The sequence below is a fragment of the Aythya fuligula genome, chromosome 4, assembly GCF_009819795.1.
Source record: "Aythya fuligula isolate bAytFul2 chromosome 4, bAytFul2.pri, whole genome shotgun sequence".
NCBI classification, from domain to species: Eukaryota; Metazoa; Chordata; class Aves; order Anseriformes; family Anatidae; genus Aythya; species Aythya fuligula.
In genome coordinates this window covers 20041412-20063816 of record NC_045562.1, presented here as the reverse complement: position 1 = coordinate 20063816, position 22405 = coordinate 20041412, and the positions used below count along the sequence as shown (strand labels likewise).

At 37.3% G+C, this 22405-nt stretch overlaps 2 protein-coding genes across 4 annotated transcripts; one reads left to right on the top strand and one right to left on the bottom strand.

Moving 5' to 3' along the window:
- Positions 1–11: 11 nt before the first annotated feature.
- UFSP2 (UFM1 specific peptidase 2) lies at positions 12–10769 on the bottom strand. 2 transcript variants are annotated; one of them, XM_032186794.1, is made up of 12 exons: positions 10695–10769; positions 9683–9761; positions 8997–9177; positions 8846–8912; positions 8386–8543; positions 7577–7769; positions 6267–6413; positions 5582–5746; positions 4246–4370; positions 2323–2399; positions 1574–1698; positions 12–743 (listed from the first exon to the last, which is right to left on the bottom strand). In XM_032186794.1, exons 2-12 carry the CDS (start codon positions 9753–9755, stop codon positions 657–659), a joined length of 1398 nt encoding a protein of 465 aa, XP_032042685.1. In that variant the 5' UTR covers positions 9756–9761; positions 10695–10769; the 3' UTR covers positions 12–656. The 2 variants fall into 2 exon arrangements, with proteins under 2 accessions (XP_032042685.1, XP_032042686.1); XM_032186795.1 differs by having other exon boundaries at positions 8386–8540.
- Positions 10770–10884: 115 nt separating this feature from the next.
- Positions 10885–21902, top strand: C4H4orf47 (chromosome 4 C4orf47 homolog). Of its 2 annotated transcripts, none has more exons than XM_032187162.1 (8): positions 10885–10995; positions 12153–12340; positions 13455–13674; positions 16241–16378; positions 16466–16541; positions 17579–17758; positions 19841–20013; positions 21843–21902. In XM_032187162.1, exons 2-8 carry the CDS (start codon positions 12244–12246, stop codon positions 21889–21891), a joined length of 933 nt encoding a protein of 310 aa, XP_032043053.1. In that variant the 5' UTR covers positions 10885–10995; positions 12153–12243; the 3' UTR covers positions 21892–21902. The 2 variants fall into 2 exon arrangements, with proteins under 2 accessions (XP_032043053.1, XP_032043054.1); XM_032187163.1 differs by lacking the exon at positions 10885–10995 and adding an exon at positions 11118–11151.
- The last annotated feature ends 503 nt before the right edge of the window (positions 21903–22405 follow it).

The window sequence follows — 22405 nt, the reverse complement described above, 5'->3', positions numbered from 1 at the left end:
GTTGCATGCTGTTACATTGTCTCCTTCTGAGAAGGAGCAAAGCTCATTTATTTTTACTTCTTACAGAAGACTGTTTTTTCCCAGAATAGTTGTATTCATACAGCTATAAATAAATAAGCATATAATAACTTAGTCTCTCCCTTTTTTCTGTGTAAATGAGAACAAAGTCCATAAAATTCAGTACACATGCTTTTTTTTTTTTTTTCCCTCACCCTTATCTAAAATACTGTTACCAGCAGTAACAGCAGGAAATGATGGCTTTGAACAGATTCATACAGCAAAATCCAGCTGGCTATACAGAACCTGAAGTACGTTTTTTTTTGGCAAGAAAAAAATTCATAAAAGAAAAGGATCAGACATTTAATCTGTAAAGCTTTTTAGCATAAAATTGCTATACAAACAAAGTTATCTTAGCCAAAAGGAAAGAGTTTAAGTTACTTGATAAACATTTGTAGGAAATACAGTTCACAGCAGGTAATTCCCTTATTTTTCAGAGGTCTCATTAAAAAAATAATCTTGATTTAAATTATGTAAGTAATATTTCTATTTCAGCTGGGTTTTGATTACCTGAAAGCATTAGTCTAACTAACAAGACAAGTTATATCTAGATATCTGCTAGTATTCTGGCTTAGCATGTTCCAGCCCAAGAGTGGAATTTAAATAGTTTTTGGTCGTTGAGGTAGGCACAGGTTGTAGTAGGCATCCTTGTTCCAGAAGTCTGGGCCCTTCCATCCACACCAACCCTGGCCAAGAAAAAGCAAGATACAATTTAAATTACTTAATGTGAATTCTGTTTTCCTTATCAATTACAACTGTATTTATCTTACTCATTTTAATCTAAACAGTATGAGTTATTTTCAAGTACCTACGAGCAGTGACAATTTTCAGACAGTTCTGTGCACGCCTTGAAAACACATTAATGGAAAACACTTAACAAGAGTTTCTCCAATTCCCCTCACCCAGCTTTCCAGCTTGGTTTCTAAGTAGTAGCATCTTCTTTCCATACCCCACTGTCTTCTGCTGCTACGGTGTCACTCAGTTTCCACTTCTTTTGTCTTGAAGAATGCCTTCTTTAGAAATAGTTCAAATTTCAGGGCCAAACTGAGCTCTTAATTTAAAAAGGTGGGGGTGGGCTGTTTGTCATGATTTAGCAGCAAATCAGTCTAATAAAGCTCTTAAGCCCTACAAGACTAGGATGTAATTATATATCAGGTGTTTCCAATAAAAAAAAAGCTGCCAACTTACAGCCTGCCTCAATTCCTGTTCTCCCCTGCCACTTTTGATGAATAAAAGGATTTCTGCCTTTCTTTTTGTCCTCCTGGACAAAAGTATTCTTGAACACCTTATTCAAGATAATACCTTATCCAAGTTATAGCTGTTCAAGCTACAACTGTTAAAGACTGTTTCGGAAACCAGCAATGACTAACATGCAGGCAAGTTAACTGGGATCAACGCTTCCTCCATAAGGAATGGAGAAGCTGCAAAATGGCCAGTCCCTAGTTTGCTATACATCATTGGTTTAATGCCAAAATGTATCTATATGTGTGTGTATATACACGTGCGTTAATCTCACCTTTTCCAAAATAACATGCAGATCTTCTCCTCCAGTGTAATGTGGGTCTAGAATCAAGTATTTTATTTGCCCTGTAATCTCATTCCAAGCTACTCCTAATATCGTGTGAGCCAAAACACCTCCACCTAAAATAGAAGGGAAACAAACTGTTAGAAAAAAAAATCACTGAGATTGGCTATATATGCAAATTGCTAAAATTTAAATATACTTTTCAGCTTTAATATAAGTACTCTTCATTTTCTGAACCACTGCTTGCTTGGAAATACTTTCATTAATTTTAAGTTCTTATGAATGGCATTTCCAATGATATCAATATTTTAGATTATTTAAACATGCATACTGGTCTTAGGAAGAATTTAGATAAGGAATGATGCTTATCTCTTCAAAGCCAGAAAACCCCTCTTCTTCTGTGGTGGGAAGTTTTGGGGAACTGTATGAACCTCTCTCACCTAGAAAGCACAAGTCAGCTCTTGAGTTCTGATTTTAAAAGCAGCTTTTGAGAATACCATTCAGATTGATCTTTGTTACTAGATTTCAGCTTGAGGCTGGGTGAAATGCCAAATGCAAAAGATACCAGCCAGACTGAATTCATGGTTTCCTATGCTGCCTTGGAAAGAGTATCATTTTTAATTCATCTGGAGTTTTGATAAACTCCTGTACAGTAAACTGAAACAGGACTAACTGAAATGAAATGCAGCAGAGGAAGGCTACAAACATTCACTGGCAGTCTCTGATACTCAAGCACTTACCAATCATAATCGGAGTTCCTTCAGTCTTGAAATGGTTAGCAAGCTCCCTTCCCTGCACAGCTAGTTCAGAACCCTGGCTAGGGAAGAAATACAACAAGAGATTTGTCATCCTCACTATGCTTGGTTTTCCAATTATCCATTATACTCATTACTGCATAAGTAACTGACTAGAAAGTGGCTTAGAATTCTTCTGCTAAAACAACCGAACTCCTTGGGATAGTCTGAATAAAATTCTTTATGCAACTTTATGTAGGACTCATACCCAGCTTGCTTTTAAAAAATCAAATCAGAAATACCATTAGGCACCTGGTCAAAGCAACATTGAGCTTGGCTTGATTTATTTTCCCTGCTTTTCTGTTCAGCTTTGCCACAGATAAGAGTAGTCTACACGGAAGAGAAAGGCGTACGCACACAACACATGCACGTACTCCAGGATTCAGAGCTCACTTTCTTCTGAAGGAGCCTCACGGTCCCCTCAGAAGATGGATAGTACTTCCAAAAGTGGTGGCAGAAGCTAGGCAAGAAAACACATACAGATATGTTTAATATAAAGAAGCAAAGACAGGATACCATGGTTAATGTTTCAGACAAGTTGTGCGCCTGCTTTTCCAATTCCTGGAGAGATGGATTAAATGCAGAGTGCAAAACAGGAAAGCTGGGAAATGGTATGGTACATTTGCAGTAAAGGATTCAGTACTGAGGGTGCAGCTGTGAAGTCCTATTTCCATAAAGACTTAGAGGTGCTAGCTGAATATAAGCCCAAGACAAAAAATGCTCTCCACTGCTAGTGACCAGCTCAAAAAGGCTGCCTGACATCTCTTCTCAGCATGGGAGCAAGGCTGCCGTTTCATAATCCTGAAGAACACTGGTGCTCCCTTGTAGCAGCACTGTGAGCAATTCTACCCAGTTCACAACTGAATGTGTGCTGTATCCTTATGCACAGGAATAAAAACTGTCTCACTAACAGTCACAGCTGCTATAAATAATAGGTGGATCATCTGCAAATATAAGCTGTGGAACAAGGAGATTAAAATTGGCTGTATAAAGCCTGACAAAATACTGAAGAAATCAATTATTTTCCTACCATTAAGAATAACCATCACCATGGTTACGTGCCCTTTTACAATACTCCCAGTAGACTTTAGTCTAAATAAACATAACTTATGAGCAGTATTTTGACTAGCATTTTCATACGGGCTAGATTAGCATTCATTCTCTATTTCGTTATTGTATTTATCACAAAATGTTCAGGGATTTATTATTATGCTTACTGCTGTCCAAGTGACAGAAGTCCAGTAATTTTATTTCTGATAAATACTGAACATTATTCTTTTTCTCCCACATATATTTATAGGGTTCTTTATTGCATATAAAAGTGTCAGATTGTCAGAACGGAAACAAATACCTTGTTTTATGTCGCACAAATACAGGACAGAGAGCACTATTTCTAGGCTGCTCAGCAGTTTGCCTCAATCCTGAGCTAAAAGGTTAGCTCTGTGGATGAGGCAATAACTTACCGTCACCGTGTATGCCATTCATTATTACTGCCAGGCTGTGGGCCTGTTCCAAAAATTGTGTGATGGATAGGCAATAGGCTGACCCCCCCTCTTTCTTTTTTTCTTTCTTTCTTTTTTTTTTTTTTTAAATTTCACAACAGTTTGCACATAATTAAGCAAGTTATAGAAAATGCAAACTCGACCCCAAGATCACAAGAAATTCAGCAATACCCTAACTTTTAAGCGCCTCCCATTCACCTCAGAACAACCAAAGGCAGGAATACAGGGTTAATGAACAGTGAGCTCTTAAAATATAAATTATCTGTTATTATCCCTATTATCCCACATTTTATAAGGGTAATTTGTATCGTAAGGCATTCAGTATCTTTAATAATTACTGAACTACTAGAAAGATATTGATTCTTACCTGACAAAGAGTATTTTTGATGTTATTCCATAAAGTTGATTCAGAACAAGCTGTACCTCAATAGAGCCAATCCATTGCCGTGACCCAACAAATGCTGCAGGTTTGTCTCCGGCATCAACCAGTGCCTTTGCCATGTGAACATGAAGAAAAAAAGCAAACCTCAACAACACGTAGTAGACAGTTCCACCACTTTTTGTGAATAAAGTTGGTTTATGAAGACAGGAATGTGTTTTATATCTGGCCAGTCAAAAGCAAAGAAATGGTTATTGAATTCATTCATTGTGGTTCTGTTTTGGAGATGCTACTTAGACACTGATACAAGACAGTCCCAGTAAGCACATTATATGACCCCAGATCCAGAGGCAGACTTCAAGCTGAGCACCAAGCTACCTAACGCTGAAATGTACCATCTGTGCTGCAGAAACCACCTCACAGACTGGACTCGTACTCAAGACACCTCAGAAAAGGATGCATAAAATAGTGCCCCAAGGAAGAGGCCACCAAAATACACCAAGGGTTGGGGTTTATTTTAAACTATTTCAAATTCAGAGGTTTACATGTTACAAGCAGCTCTTGAGGTGCCTTTTCTGCTCAGGATAGACAGCCCACTAAGTCTCCCAAAGGCTGCTGTCCAGCACGCTACAGGAGTCTATGGAATTGAGATCGTTTTATGTTTAGGGGCAGACTGAGGAATCATCAGGAAATGCAATTTTTATTTTAATGCTCACATCCCTGTCAGATAGGATGCAAGTCATTTTTCAGAGTGAGCCATACTTGGTTAGAAATGTTGAGTAAATAAATATGATACAAAACGCCATTTTTAGAAGACTGAAGATAACTGCAATATTTCCTGCTAGGCATACAGTATTAGCTACCCAAACATACTCTTTTTCTTCAGTACCATTAATAGAAATGACCATATTCAGGTACACATTCAAATTCACAGAAGAAAATGAAGTGAAAGGAGGTTCAAAAAACAAAAAGCCTGCTACTATCAAAGGTAAAATTGCAAAAAAGAAAGCAGTACATCAATGCGTAATGTCTGGGGACTCAAATAGCTGTCACTGAAGACAAAAGACTGTTAGAATGTTAGTACAAGGAAATACTAGAAAACTATTCTGATGAATCTTATTTGTGCACATAAACATTTGGAGACGGGTCTCCTATTATAAAACTTGATAAACAGTAATTGATGAGCACTATAGTTCCATTTAAGAGAGAAAAATATCACACAAATTTTAAGTCTAAAATGTATCAGTCACATAAAAGTTATCTATAAATGTTTCTAAACAATTACATGCGTATAAAAGAATTACTCTGCCCACGTGTTATGTACCTGTTGAATTTCCTTGTGTGTTGGTATAGGTGCATTTATGTAACCTTGGTGCCTGAACCACGAGCAGACAGTCTGCAGAGACCGATAAGCACAGCCCCAACCACTGTCATCAATGCGATCCTGCATATAGTGGTGATAGCTGTATGTGCCATGTACTAAATAAACCTGCACAGAACAAGAAAATACAAATTAACCTGGTTGCACTTACATCAATTTTCAGAGAAGTCCTACTTACGTTACTTGTACTGTTACATATCTTTCAGTTAGGGGGTTACAAGTCTTTGGAAGAATTGATTGTGTTATTCACACATGACCACTCCTGTTTTGTCTCCTCAATATCTCCATTCACAGTTTTATTTTCTTGTACTGGTTCTAAGAAACTTTTAAAATACATGACAAAAACATGAGGTATCCTTTAAAATGTTGTACAGTATGTTACCAGAAAACGCACTTGAGGTGTGAGCAGGCACAGGACAACTACAGCTACAGCAATACCATTTTGTGCAGAGAAGCCATTTTGCTTAAAAGACCAGATCCGTTCCTGTGCCCTTTCTTTCTCAACCGATACTGATGATTATTAATTGATAAATTATTAATTATACTGATTATTAAATTAATTCTGTTAACAACAAATCTCAAGCAAAATAAAAAGTAATTTCTTTAAAGTGATTCAATTTAAACGTACCATACCAGACTCTGTCCCAGGTGAATTAAGATGTAAATGGGGGTTTCTGAGATAGCCATCTTTGTATGGTTCATCTGGAAAATGGTAAGCATTTGCTCTCTTTAAGTATGGTCTGTCATATGGTAGGTTGAACAACGTGTGTAATTCCTGCATGCAAGTTAGAAGAAAATAAAGAGCACAATTCAAATTTTGGATTAAAAGAAACACCACACTGTAGGTAATAATAGAAACAACCATTCTTAACAAATAGTTTAGCTAATGTAGCTAGGCACATTGTAATATATTATTATTCAGCATGTGTGTTTATTGCTAAACCTCACCTCTCTAAGGAAGCTCATGGGAGCCTACCTGCCATCTGATGAGCCTGCTATTTCACATAGTCCTGTTACAGAACGCCTGTCTCTGGAGCCCCATTCAAGATATCATGAGTGAACATGCCTTGTGAAAGTATGATAAAATTATCTTATTTCAGAGGGGTTAAGAGTAAGAGGAATGATGAGATCATCTAGGATGTCTACATCACAGGTAATAGATTTTACACAGATGATCCAACACTGAACCAACTATATTAGCTACAGAAACACTCAGCAATCAGTAGATAAAAGTGAACAGAAGAGAGAGAGCAGGAAAGATATAAGTGGAACTGGTGCCTGCAAACACAAGGAACAGATTATGTTTTATACACCCAGTAATGCTTCATCCAGAAGAGAATGAAAAATCCCCGCAGCTTCTACACATCTAAACAGGTAAAAGATTGTTTCCCCGCTCTCAGTATGTAAAACTGCATGACCTGAATGTTTTCTGCCAGATTGAGAGCTTTCAATGTGAAAGGACTGCAACATCAGAACATTTTCACACTTCATCCATATTCCTTTTTCTAGATGTGTCAACCCAAAGGCAAAAGCAAAATCTAAGGCTGGTCAACTGTAAGCAACAACAAAAGCACCCCAAAGCAAAACACAAAACAAAAAAACCCAACCCCATATCATTTCAGGCAACTTGTTAAAGCTTGGAAGCAATAATGTACTAAAAGAAATCTGATATTCTACAATTGAAGAGGAGAATTCAAAGAATCAAGCACCAGAAGTGTTATTTAGATAGGATTTGTTTTAGATCAGGCCCATGTAGTTCTAAAATTTCTGTTGCTCACTTACAGAAAATGCAATCTGATATATTTTATAAAATAGCTTCCAATCAATCAATCTTATACATTCAGTTTACTGCTTCAGCTACAATAATAATAATAAATAAATAAAACACAACTGGTTCTGCTAGTATTTGTTGTATGCTGGCTAAATGGAAAATGTTACCTTTCTGTAACTTTCCAGCTGATCATCTGAAATACCTGTAGGATACGAGATTGTTACAAGGTGAGTTTTTCCTGGTAACATGAAATGAAATTGTTCTGGTACAACAATTGACGTTCCCTTCATATATTTCATGATACATCTTTCCATATCTGTTAATTGCTTGTGAATTGCTTTCACCAGCAGATTTTGTACCCTGTGAAGTATAAGGGAGAATACTTTAGTAAAAGGACAGTGGTGGTGACTCATTTTCTTTCATAGCTCGAAGTCAAACAATACTCGTATGCACATTTGCACCCGCCCTGATGAACTTCTTACTTCCATGCCCCCTTCAGTCCACTCCCACGGAGGACAAAACCTCAGAATGCTTGCTCTAAGCACGTCTACACACAGAAATTACTCCCTAGTGATTCAGCTGTCTGAAGATTCAGCTGCACTTTCTCTTATCAGAAACACAACCGAGTGTTTGCTGAAATAGAAGTTACATATATGACTAAGTATTTATAAATATTTTGCATTTTACACAAAGTTCTTAGTTATCAAATCTATCAGACACTGACAAACCGTATTTTTTGTAGACGGCAAAATGACTGGGTTTCAAGATATTTAAAACTAACAGATATCTGAAGGAGCTATTATTACTTACACAGTCAAATTCTAGTACAAGAATACTATATGCTATTTTATTAAACCGATTAATGATAACAATAGCTTTCCTTTGTTACTTTCAAGGAAAAAAAAAAAAAAAAAAAAACAAACAAAAACAGAAACAAAAAGAAACTGAAGAATTCCAAGTTCAGGATAACACTTACTTTCCCCATGTTTCTTCTGGAGAAACAGACAAAACAACATCAACTGGTAAAGTCATATTAATGTAGTGGTGTTCTTTATTTTCCCTTTCAATGACTGGAGCCAAAGCATCTAGTGAAGATGTCATCTCTAACATGAGGTCTATATTGATTATCTGCTGCTGCAGAGAATAAAGACACCACTAGTACATCTCCAACAATGCATACAGCAAGAAGGCAAAAGGAAAACTGTATAAGTTTGAGATCAAGCTCAGTAATAAAATAATTGGGTTAAAGACTAAAACTTGTATGTATTGATCAACTGTAAATAGATCTCTGCATTTATGCAGAGTCTAAATAATTTTAAAGGGATTCTTCTGAGTCATTTAAATGCCTATTTTTACAGATAAGGCTGGAGAGAGCAGATTAACAACTCAAATGATAGGTTGTCTGATGTAATTTGTTAGTGTGGTGAGATACATACCGTATCTTGTAGCTTTTTATCCTTTTTTTTGCCAAGCTTTCGTCGGGTCTCGTCATCTTGATCAAGGCTGAAGTGTCAACAGAAAGAGCAATTTCTATAAAATGTAATTAATCTACTTAAAATCTATATACATAATTTTTAATCTACTCACTGTATAAATCGTTTTATCTCTTTACAAGCAGAATCATCAGTCAGCTCTGGAACAGTGTTGATACCACTGTTAGGCCACACGTAGACTGGACTATGGCAAATTCTTAACACAAGAACATCTGAGGACAGCTTGTTTGCAAGATCACTGAACACATATCTTAATGCCTTTTTTGCTGATGCCTCTGAAACACAAGGATACAATTAACTTAGAAAATTCTCTCACTTTTGTGATAGCTGCTGGACAAATGTAAAAAATCAATAAGTTTTGACATCAAATAAAAATATAAATACTGTGATGATCAGAAAAATAACAATGTAAACAAAACCTGAGATAAGATCTCATTCAGCAGGCCTGTCTTAAACATTCACACTCATCTACCTGAACAAAAGCATATTGTTTCTCTCAGCTTCTGAGCAACAAGAAGAGCTGAACGGAATGATTTTAAACTAAAAGAGGGGAAATTCATACTAGAGGTTAGGAAGAAATTCTTCAGCGGGTGGTGAGGCACTGTCACAGGCTGCCCAGAGAAACTGTGGATGCCCCATCCCTGGAGGTGCTCAAGGCCAGGCTGGATGGGGCTTTGGGAAACCTGGGCTGGTGGAGGGTGTCCCTGCCTATATAACTTTTTTTTTTTTTTTTTTTTTTTTTTCAATTTTAAGGTTTCTATGACAGTCTTATGGACACACCATCAGTAGTTGCTAGCTGAAATGCCAAATCCAAGCCTCCTCTTATTCGAAAGAGTATGTCCATGGCTTCCATATTTACCTAAGGAGAAAAAAGAAGGAATGAAAATAAGTTATTTCAGCATGCTGTGTCTCCAGTTAAAACCGACTGTCATCACGCCACACCGTGCAAGCACACCAGCAATTATTACGGGTGCTCAGGGTACGTAAGGCCAGCGATGCAGCACATTGGCATATGTCAATTGCATAAGTGGTGTTACAAAAACAGTTCTTAAAACACCTTTCCCACCTCAACATGAAAGCATTTATCCTATTCTTTTTTTTTAATATACCATTTATAAATATTTTTTAAAGACATTTGTCATTGGCTCTTATTGCTTCAATCCAAATGATGCGTTTCCCATCTTCCAGTGAAAGCAAACCAAGGATTGCTCTGAGTGTTAGAGTAAAACAGTAATTAAGCATATCTTTAGGTTCACATTCACCTTGGTTAGGAAGTCATAATTTTGGGAGGAAGAAGATGCAGTGGTGGGGCATAACCTCCAGAAGCCAGGCAGATGTTTCCCATTTGACAGCAGTGCTGCTTATGCCCACAGGCATCTCTCAGCCTCAATTTAAAAAATTTAAAAGCAGCTTTTTATTGAGAATTGACTTTTTTTTTTTAATTTGTCCGGATCAATTCCTGGTAAAGCTTAACCTACCGCGGCAAGCACAGCCGTGCCAGGACGGAGGAACAAAAACGCGACAGCCCCCAGGAGACTGAGCTGTGCTTAACCTAGCAGCCGCCAAAAGCAACACTACGTTAATTGCTCTGCGAATTAATAATAATTCGGTTAAGAATAATTACTCCGAGCCCTTCTGGAAAGACTTATCGCGGAACTCCTGGCTCACCCAGGCCTCCCCCCACAGCCCGCCCGTGCTGCTGAGGGGCCCCGGCCCGCGGCCATGCCGGGCTGGGGGCAGCGCCCCCCCCACTCCCCCATTCTCCCATTCCCCGTCCCCCGCCCGGCCTCACCAGGTCCCTCAGCGCCGCGCTGAGACCCTCCGAGCAACGGTCCGGCCGCCTGATTCCCCCCGGCTGCCCCCTTCAGTGGTGCGGTCCTGCGCAGCCGCATGCGCGTTGGGCCGTACCAATGTAGGGAGCGGGGGGGGAGGCGGGGTGGCCGCTCTGCCCTGGGCAACCGGTGCCAACAGAGGCGGGTGGAGGGGCGCTGAGTGGGGTGGCTGGACGGAGGCGCCCCTCGGTTCCCTCCTCACCCGGCTGCCTGCTTCGCCTCAGCTTGCTGCAGAGCTCACGGCTGGAGCCCCAGCTGGAGGTCTGTGAAACTGTGAAACGTACGAGATGAGCCCAGCCCTTCTGCAGGGCTTGTAAGAGCCCTGTGAAAATAGCCCACGTCGTCAAAGCTGTTCGCCGCGTGGCGCTGGTGCCTCTCCTCATCTGGTGCCCACACGCCAGATACGGCTCACGTGTGGTATTCATCTCTTGAGTTTTCTGCTGCCTTGGTTATTTCCATGCTTGCCTTTTCCTTCTTGCCCTTGTTGCCATGGTTAATGCCAATATCAGACTTGATCTACATTGTCTTTAATCCCTATTCCATCCTAATGGTTTAACTTCCTTCAGGCTGTACACCTGAGCTATTTGCTTAATATCATACCTATCACGGATTTTTCTCCATCAATTCTTACATTTCATGACTTCCCAGGAGCAGCTTTCCTAACTGGTTAACTAATTTCGTCTATCTTATCTTATTTCTGCTTTTGGTGAACCGAGCACATGTTGTTAGCTTCCACCTCGAGGCAGGCCTTGGTCGGCCTCGTCACGGTTGCCGTTTCTGCTAGCCAGACCCCTCATCATCCTCATGCCTGGCCTGGTCTCTGCTGAGGCCCCCGGCTCCGCAGACCTACGGGCTCGGCACCTCCCTTTCTGCTGCCAGGCTCAGATGAGGGTGGTGGTGAGGAAAAATGAACGTTTGCTATAAATCATTGCACAGAAATCAAGAAGAAAGTGCAGATATTCACCATGACCAGGCCTTGGGCTGCAGCTAGAGGGCTTCCAAAATTCCACCGATGTGTTTCATCTCAGACTTGTCCATATGATATCCTGCTGTACCATGAGTTAAAAGTGCCTGAAAACCATAGCTAGAGATGACCCACACAGTGAAGGAGGCTGCTTGGCATGTTTCGCTGCTAGCTATTAATACCACAAAACCTCTGATCTTAGCGCTTGGAAGATAACAGTTACAAACTGTATATTCAGTAAGAGTTGTATTAAAGTTGCATTTGGATTTCTCTTGTTGCTCCTGTTTCAAGTTTGTTTAACAAAGGAAATATAATGGTGTCTAAATCCCATGCAGTCTGTTTGTCCTTTAAGCACTAAAACTGTCAATCACGTTATAGATGACTTTGTTCAGATTACATTTATTGCTAATATTTTTAGCCAAAGCTTATTGCATTTTACTTATTTTTTTTACAGGTGTAGACTGCTCATAGACTTTTGCAGTAGGACAAATAAACACGGATACTTCTACCTTTTCTGTGCAGTAAACTGTCACACAGATCCAGCCATGCCTGCGGAAGGAAAAAGTGATCTGGAGAGGATTGGCCTCTTCAGTGAAATGGGTTATGTTACCATTGGAGATAAATATGTATCACAGTATATGCGTAAGTGTATTTAATTTTAATCAGCATAGAGCAATAGAGATCCCCTCCAGTGTCTAACTACTTTCAGAATTGCTGTTTTTTTTCTCTCTCTCTTTCTTTTTTTTTTTTTTTTTATTAGAAGCAACTGCTTTTTCATACATATTCTTTGCTTAGGTCAGAAAGGCTTGATATATTGGAATATGTAGCAAAGAAAGGAAAAATCGAGTAAAACTGAAAAATGTGTATGCATAATAATAAAAAAAAATAATAAAAATAATGTTTATTTAGCATTGTTTTATTTAACACTTCTTTTAAATATTATTTTCATGCAAGTTACAAGTATTTTCCTGGTCTTGCGTAAAACAACAGTGTTTTTTAAGTGCTCTTTCAGCAGGTCTTCTGTTATTCACAATTACATTGTCATTATTTTTAATTTAGTGTTGTAATTTAATGTTTGTTTGTTTAGTTATTTAGTTATTCTGTTCTGGTTTCACTCATGAGTGTGAGGCTCCCCATCCTGTCTTTTTTGGGAAGCATTCTCCTTTCATTTTTCAATGTGAACGCACATTGAAAAAGATAATTGTTGAACTCATTAAGGTGACAGAGGTTGATGCTTTTAAGTAATAACGCAAAATAATCCTCACTTCTCAGTTCAGGTGTTTCTGCTGTGATGTTCTGTCAGTGAGTGTGTCTGCCAGAACCCTGGCTGACTCAGCAGCTCATCACTTCTACCACACAGAGCTGCTGGGGATTCAAAACCCAACAGGAGGCTCTAAAGCTGGGACCTGGTCTGTAATTGGAGGGAGAGAGATGCACCCCTGATGTATTACTTGTAGTATATAAAATGCATCAGCTCTAGCTCTGAATTACAAGTCTGCAGTAACTGACCTCCCTCAGTTGCCTGTAAAGCACGAGTAGGTGCTGGAAAACTAAAAGTGGGTGCTGTGAATACCATTCAGACAAAATGTATTATATGGTATAAATCATACAATATGCATGTATGATATATGAATGAAATGCTCTGTAGTACGTTCTTTCTGCCACCCACCCACCCAGATCCAAGCCTTATTTTTTGATGTAGTCTAAGGGAAGCACTGACATAGAATGGTTATTTACAGTGCTTACTTTTTTAAAGGCCCTTTTAATGAAGCTGCGAGCAAGAACAGACAGATGTTACCTGGGGGTTCCAAAACATTGTCAGCTCTTCAAGAAGGTTATTTTGAGCCTCAGTTCGTAAGGATTTTTGATGGTGAAGCCTACTCAAACCCTGTTCAGCTAAGGAGACGCTATAGATTGGCAGAAGCAAAGAAAAATTTGGGCAAAGCTTTCCTGCCCAGTAATGGAGACAAATTGCCGTAAGTATTATGAAAATATATTAAATTGACCTTTTTTTCTGTTCTGTACACTGAAGATAGTTTTCATAGGTGATTTCTTATAAAACCTGTAATGGGAATACAATATTGTTGTTTTATACAACATGGTGTTAGTACTGAACTTACGAGCAGCAGCCCACAACTGGAGATGAATGAAGGCTAGACACAGGTAGGGATAAGGACTTGATGCTTGCTCTTAACCACTGTTTCATGTATCTGTCTAATGCTATGTACAATTTTCTTACTTTTTAGCTTCTCGTTTTCAATGAAAATGAAGATGAATGTGGGAAAAGGGTGTGGATAACTATCAAATTATTATTTAATTTTAATTTAGCAGGAAATCTGTTGGAACTTTTCAGATACAGTATCTTCTCCCATTTTTGAGCCTCCCAAAATATAGATAGCATATATATTGCAAAAACAGCAGGAAAAGGGGCTGTTAACAGTGTGAATTCATATGCATTATCTTTTTGCTAGAAGAAAATGCCAATTAGCCTATGGGATGATCAGAAGATGTTATAGAGTTGAGGAGTATATGCAGAATAACATTCAAATAAATACATCTTTTCTATTTGCACAACATTAATTGCATGACAAAATGATACCAATGCAATTGGTTTCCTGTAACTACTATGATTAACATGTAAAAAAACCAGAGTCTAGTGACTTGTTTATGACTGTATAATCTTGTGTTCTTGTTGCTGCAATGAGAGACAGGATTCAGCTCATGTACAGGGCCTAGTTCTTACAGTCTTGTGGTTATATTTAGTCATATCCTTCTGCAGCTTTCCCTTTGGAAAGTTTAGAGAGCAACCTCTTGTCTATTCTATATAACTATTTTGAGATGTAAGGATTAGCTATGTTCTGTCATATGTTACAGGAACAGTTTGGCTGTTAACAGGACCATAAGACCTGGTGTGTAGGCTTTCTGTCGGATACACACGTGCTATTTCTGGTGACAGAAAGTATACAAGCGCTATGTTCAAAACTTTCATCCTACTTCAACTTTACTTTTATAGCAAGCAAACAATTTATTGGAGTTTAACTGTTAGAAACACCTAGGCAGTAATTTCAAATCTGTGTCAGTCAAGAGTCCTGTTCACGTACTTTCTGGGTTCAGTCTTGCTCTTTTCCACTAAGTTGCTTACAACAAACACCTGCCAGCGTTCCCTCGTCCATCAAAGTGCACAAATGCACTTATTTGATGTGTGTTTAGTGGCTCATGTTCTTTTTTGGGTTGTAAGACTTTTGAGTTCTTCTAGAAATAACTTTAGGACAGGTTCTTTATCCTCTCCTGAATCTGTACTGGCACAGCAGTACAAAGCAGAGGCTGGGAAGGTAACCACCATCTTCTCTTTTAATGGGATCCTCAGGCAAGTAATGTAGAGATTGTACCTTTCTTGTTTCTGAAACTGACTCATATCTCACCTAAGGAGCTAGAACAGAGCTGTATCTGTTGCTGTTCTTGATGTTGTTATTCTTGGCTGCCTCAATAACAACAATTTTTGTAAATCTTTTCCTTACATGTTTATTGTTGGCTTCAAATGCAGAGGTTGCAGCGATGTCACATTCTGAAGATGTGACTGAAGCCTAGGCTTTCATTTTCTTCCTGTGTCCTTTCTTAATTATTTTGTTACTGGCATGTAAAAAGCCTGCTTGCAAAACAAAACAAAACAAAACAACAACAACAAAAAAAAAACATTTAAAGAACATGAAGCAAAGCACTTATAAGCTGGGAAATGCCAAGATAAAGGAGGTTGTCTGTGCATTGTCAGTTTGCCCATTTTCCCCTGTATTTGGGTTTATGAAGCCCAAAAGTAAAGGGAGGGTAATGAACAGGCAATGGCTAGTGTTCTGTGCAAAGATGGCAAATGTTACCTTGGCATCCCAATCCTGTCAGTATTCATTAATGGCTTGTTTAAATAGAAACTCTTTAAATAGGACACTTCACTTTTTCCCTGCAATAATTACAGACAGCCCAGCCAAAGCAGATTACCCGAGCTGTCTGGAGTAATTGACAAATCCCATCCAGTAGACACTGTTTATATTCTTCTGTTCAGTTTTGGATGACAGAGGCAGGGGGTTCTTTGTTTGGGGTTGTTCTGTGACCAGTGTAGCTGCAGCTTAGTGGACCAAATTGCCATTCAGCTATTTCATCAGTTTGTCATACATTTATCAGCAAATACTGATTTTTCAGGTTGGTCATGACAACCAGTCTGTGAATTCCTGCAGCTTTCTAGGCAGAAGTGTTTCTCCTAAATGAGTTGTGCCTCCTTTTCCTTCCTTTCTGTGACAAGGCAGAAAGATAACTAATATTTAGCATGTCCAAACTTCATCTCTGCTGACACCTTGTTTCTTTTCTGTCCGACCATACACAGAATTCCTGTAATTGTAGTTACTTGCACAGTGGATCTGGCCTGGTTTTATGTTTAACTCTGGAGATATTACTTGTTTGGGTTTTCTACACATTATCATTTTGGCACACTAGATATGGAAAGCCTGAAATATTTGCAAAGGTCTAATTAATGTATTAATTTGTTATTTTTAGATGTGGAAAGGGCACCTATTATGGAACCATAGGAGGTCCATTTGCATACTTCAGTGCACAACTGAAAGCCAGAGAAAGATACATTCCTCCTGGAAAGAATTTTTATACTAATCCAGGAAAAAAAGGAACCGGATATGGGTAACTTCAGTTCCTACTTTTTGCAGAGTAATTTATTAAATCTGTCATGAGTTTTGAACATCTGACTAATTCATTCTTTTTTTACAGTTATGCAAATCTTACCATAGGAGAACAATATCCACATGAACCAGATGGGTGTGAATTAGAAAAATTAATTGCAAAGGTAAAAGTCTTTATTATGTATTAGTCATTTTTATTTATTAGAATTTACATTAACTTTTGTTCTCTATGATGTTTCCTTAGCTTGGAGTCACAATGTTTATTTACAAGGTGGAGGAAGGAAAACAAATTAATCACCATACTGTAAAAACAAAGATTTAGTTTTAGTTGCTTCATTATTTTTTCATGACAACTGGGAATATCCCACACAAGTTCTACCATTCAAGATTTGACCTTAATTTTTTTTTTTATGTGTGAAGGCATTAAGCAGCAGTAATGACCAAACAATTCATATAGTAAGAACAGTCATAATTCTGTCATTGTCAGAAATGGGACCTTATTATTCTAGAAGATTTATAAAAACTAAACCAAACCAAACCCTGTTCCTTTTTATCATGTAAGTTCATAAATCTAAGACAGCTCCTAAATTTCCTTGCACAGATTTTAGTTTTCCTATGTATTTTCATTATATATAGTGAAAAATTTTAGCAGAAGTACGTTTTTTTGGCCTAGGGTAAGAACAAGATTAGAAGAAACAATTCAGTTACCCACAGTTGAGACAAATTCAGAGTCAAACCTGTATTATCTTAAAGTAGAATCTGGGAAGTCGACATCTCCCATTATACAAAATTGCTGATTCATAGAGAAGCTCAATGTAGTAAGGTGCGGATTCTGGGAAATGTAGTGACTGTTCACAACTGTGAGCTGCTATGCAGCTGGGACGCATGCAAGCAGAATTTTCAATATGTGTATATGCATGTATGCCCAAAATACAGGTATAACAATACTGTTAGACATGTCTTAAATGAATAGTGCTTTTCCTGACATTTTTCTACTCCACTTTTGTAGTGATTGGTGTGCTTTCTGGTCAGTGTCTCTGCATGCTCCATCATACATGGTGTGTATTTAAGTACCTTGATCAAATGAGAGAAGACAGAGTGAACATTCTCCTGAATTTAAATGCTTTCAATTTTTCAGTTTGGAGAATAAAATAGAGTAAGAAAGATCATTATTCTTTCTTTCAAAGTATTTGTTTTACAGAAAGCACGAGAGGAACACAAGCGTTTGGCTAAAGGAGGGCCTTTCAAGATCAATCTGTATCCCCAGGACTATTTTGATGTGAATCCTTATTTTAATGACAAACCTTTGCCACCTGTGAAGAAACCACCTCTAGAGAAGCCAATTGCACCGCCTTTTATACCAAGTTCTCCTGCTAAAAAGGTTAGTTTATCTTACAGTTACTGGAAACAAAGGATGAATATTCAGATATTTCTGGTTAAAAGCTTTGCATGTAGTACATAAGAGAGAAACCAATGTTTCTTTTTGCTATTACTTTCTTACTGTTAAAAATATGAAAGATACTATTCAGTTTATTTTTGCTTTCAATTTGCAAGGTATTGAAATCTTGTATGACCCAATGCTACCTGATAACCTGTTTCAAAAAGCCTACAAAGCCTTTTTTATTTTAGAAATCTGCATTGTGCTGTTAACGTACCTTTAAATGACTACATATGCCATGAAAAACATCCAAAGCAGAAGGTTATGTAATAAATAACAGTAAGAATGGGTTACTGTAGCAAAATGAAATGTTCTTCTATTTTGGACTCTGTCAGTCACTCATATAATTTTTGAACCTGATGATTACTACCAGCCTATATAATTATCTTTTATATAAATATCTTCTATATTTATATATCTTTATATATACACCTTTATAAGGTAATTACTGGAAGTGTCATGGGAATGGATAGCTAGAAGGTGCAGAAAATCTCAGGTTAGGGCTGCTGCACAGGGAAGGTCTGCAGGACTTAACTTAGGCTGAAGGAGATTACTCAGGAGTTAGCAGCAGCAGCAGATACAGATTTGGAAGCAGCTTTTTTTTAATTTTAATTTTATTTTTTTTAGAATTTTCTAATTCTACAGTAGTTAGGAGAAAAGGAGGAGATGGATGGGAATAAATGCATGTGGAAGGGGTCAGAGGACATAAGGAGTGAGGCTTGGGGTTAATGTTGAGGAACATAGTTCATTTGTTCCAGGTGCTTAGTGTTGTTATTTCTTAAAATCCAAATGGCTGTTTTTGCATTCCATAAAGCATTCCATCTTGGTAGATTTGTGAGATGAGATACTAAATTCATGTCATTCACTTCAGGCTAAATCTTAATTCCAGTTTGAAATGGGTTTAAGATATAGATGCATAAATCTGTTTCTCTTAGATGACTCCAGATACTTAATACAGTAACACCCCTTAATACAGTAACACCCCTTTATATTCTTCGTTTTGGAGTTCCATTGTCAGTCATTTAATACTATGTTCTGCTAAGTATCATTTCACAATTATTCCATCCTTCACCCTTGACTTATTTGACTGATACTGATTCATCTGAGAAAGGTGATGATAGCAGTGAAAATGTAACTATTTAGAAAGAGATAGCAAGAATACACACACATGGGAAATTATGTCGGGTGTTCAGCCTCACAGATGAAGCTGCTCAGATCCTTCAGTAGGGCAAAGCGTTCTGAGAAGTCAGCTGCTAGACAGTCAGCATTTCTTCTGGCTGACAATGCCAGGGATCCTGTTCCTGGCTCTCTGTGCTCCTCACTGTATATGTTGTCCCCAGATACTTAAATTATGTGCAGTGTCCCTCTTTGCTACGCAAATCCTTATAGAAAAAATTGCTTTAGTGTTTAGATTGTATCATTTAATGTTGCACTTTTATGGGATGCAGCCTCAACAGATGGTAAGTTTTAACTGTACTTGTGTATTGCAAAGAGTTAATAAGGCCCCTGCATGCTTTTTAACTAAAATTTCCCACTGTTGTAGTATTAATGGACATAATATTACAGGAAAAGCCAATGCTGTATTCAGTCCAATCAAGCATATGGATAATAATGCCGAAATCTTACCTGTGTGGAATGATCTCTACACCTGCACCAGACATTGAGGTGTGCTAATGAACCAAAAGTGGCATAAGAATTCTCTCCTTATTTTTATTTTTTGCACAACATAACTCATTTCATGAGTTATAATTTTACTTTTTCTATCACATTTTTATAATCCTGCCCTCAAAATCCCTCAAGGACATTTTAAACTGTGAAGTCATCTAAATAATTACTAATATTTTCCTTAAAGTTTCCAACGCAAGCTTAGGCAACATTTGGTTTCTGTTTTTTATATAATATGATGCAGTCTGCTATTCAGTATTCTTACTTGCTTTTGCATGAGAAACATTTTAATTAACATAATTGTTTTGTAGATTGGCACTTTGAAGGTTTTTTTTTCTTTTTTTTCTTTTTTCTTTTCAGTCAGGGGGCATGAAAGGAGGCACGTTTGATCCTTATCCAAGCCATTCTGCTGATCCTTATGTAATTAAAAAATCTATGGCTGTCCCAACCAGTAAAGAACGAAAGATTTTCTATCCTCCTCCTGGACCAAGAAGCAGACCTGTTACAAGCATAATAACTTTAAATGTCACAAGGTAAGCCACTTTAATTTGTGTTTCATATATGCCGTCTACCAAAATTCATTAGCACAACTGTTTATTACATTCTAAAGTAATTAAATAACTGAAGGAATTAATTACTGACAAAAGGATAAGAAATGTGTAAAGAACCTGGCTTTCAAAATTTATTCCTACACTTTTGTAAATTCAGGTTACTGTAAAAGACTATACATATCCTAGAGATCTTCAAAATCATGCTGTACAGTGATCACTTTAAAAAAGAAAAGTATTTTTTTCGTGACATAATAAATGCAAAAAGACAGGAATGCTCCTATTAAAAACAAAATCTGCTTTTGTTTTCCCTTGTTTATGGAATAAAATTGGCTCCCTCTGCTGGCAAAAGTAATGCTATTTAATTTAAGCCCGTGAAGCTCTGGAAACGATGGCACTCAGATTAGATTCCTGACTATAAACATGTCTCTGTGTAATGTTAGAAGAGACATTATAATACTATGGATAGGTATATAATCATATCCTTTTTTTTTACTTTTTATCATGCTAAGGTATAACCTTTAAATAAATTTATTTTCTGTGTTTGACTTTACTGTAATTCAAGCAGATAATCACGGCCGTGTTCTTTATTCAGAGAAACCACTTTCAAATGCAGATTTCTAAGGTTGCATGCACAGCAGCTAAACATAGACGCCGATGTGCTTTTTGTTTTTTGCATGCTTTGTGAGCAACATGAAATACTTTAGAAATGTTTGCTTAAAATTTTGAAAACTGTCTTAGAGGCATCTGTTTCACATTTGTGATTTTTTTTTTTTTACATATCATATGTGAAGTTTAAGAAATACTGCTCTTTTATCTACCCATTACTATTCTATTTAGTTTATTTCACCATGTATCTGAATTTGCATAAACACTTCTTAAGTTGCAGGAATATTTTGAAATTTATATTTATGCTGATAAGGCCAAACCAGAAGCTACATTATTACTACTCCACATTACTTATACTAATGGAAACTAAGAAATAATTGAAAGTAACTTTGTATACCTAAAAGCCTGTTAGCTACCAACTCTGATATAAGAAAGCACAGCCTTCCATATGCCTGCTGGTGTTTTTAAACTAGTGAAAGGGAAAAAGAATGGTATACTGGCCTGAGGAACCTTATCAGTGTATTGTTTAAATTGTTGTTTCATCAACAGAATAAAAATTCATGTTCCCAAATGAGATGTTTTTATTGGAAAAAATGAGCTGCATGTGAAGTAGGTTTTGAAATGGAAAGGGAGTGGCTGATTGTGAAGTATCACCATGAGCTCAGGGATATGAATATGATGGAATCATTAAAAGTGTTTGTAAAGAGACACAAAACACACAGTTCCAACAGAAATTCCACAGAGAGAAATTAAAACTACTATTTCAAATTCTCTGCTACTATTTCTCCCCTCACAATTTTAAAGACAGTATTTATTTTTGCTTCATTATTCCTAGGTTTAGTGGAACGAGAGTTGTAAACAGCATATATTATAAGTATGAAGCTTATAGCTCATACAGTTAAGAAATTTGGTAAGACATTTTTCAAATCATCTGCTTACCCACTGAAGTACAGTTTTTATATACTTTCCAGTGCAAAGCTAATTTTCTGATATTTTTACCATAATCCTGCAACTGGATTTGCTAACGTAGATTCTTGCTCTCACACAGAGCTCTGTTGATACCAGTTAGACTCCACAAGGATTAAAGTCGTTAAATCTAATTGTAGGGAAGGGTGTAACAGTTTTTAATATCTACAAAAAATCTCCTATTTTGTACAGTGATACTCTACCAAAAGCTAATATTTCACTCTTAATTTACATTCCAGATCAATAAATGCAAATAACTACAAGACTGCACACCTGACATCTGACTAGGTAAACATGATGAAACGAAGGATATACTTTTTAGATTGTCAGCTCTTAAGAGTATGCTTGCTAATAGGCATTCAAAGCAAATAAAAATGTGAAAAGTGGAATTTGAGTATATATGGCAATACAATCTTATTTTTTTTAATTATTGAGAATGCAATATTTGGTTATAATGCTATAATAATTTGAAATCATAGGTCTCTTCCAACCTAGAAATTCTGTGATTCTGTGATTCAGTAAGTCCAAGGGTAAATATTTTTTCATCTTATTGCTTAACTGGACTTTTTGATATGTAATTTACAAAACATACTTTCTAATGAGTGATTTAGGTTGCAAATTCATTATATATTATGGTGGAAGAAAGGATGCATATTTCACAGTGAGTATTAGTGTATGTATCAACCAAATAATTCATTTGTTGCCCACAGTGAAGCTAAGGTCATTGTTTACCTTTATTAGAATTACAACTTGTAGTTTATTTCAACTGTACGTTGTGAAAAACTGTTGTATAAAATCTTCA

Coding starts and splice junctions, on each gene's coding strand:
- UFSP2 (XM_032186794.1), bottom strand. CDS start 9,755: ATGGAAGCCATGGACATACTCTTTCGAATAAGAGGAGGCTTGGATTTG. Junction 8,913..8,996: donor GAGATAAAACGATTTATACA/GTGAGTAGATTA, acceptor TTGACACTTCAG/CCTTGATCAAGATGACGAGA. Junction 8,544..8,845: donor ATAAAAAGCTACAAGATACG/GTATGTATCTCA, acceptor TATTCTCTGCAG/CAGCAGATAATCAATATAGA.
- C4H4orf47 (XM_032187162.1), top strand. CDS start 12,244: ATGCCTGCGGAAGGAAAAAGTGATCTGGAGAGGATTGGCCTCTTCAGT. Junction 16,379..16,465: donor AAAAAAGGAACCGGATATGG/GTAACTTCAGTT, acceptor CTTTTTTTACAG/TTATGCAAATCTTACCATAG. Junction 17,759..19,840: donor CAAGTTCTCCTGCTAAAAAG/GTTAGTTTATCT, acceptor TTTTCTTTTCAG/TCAGGGGGCATGAAAGGAGG.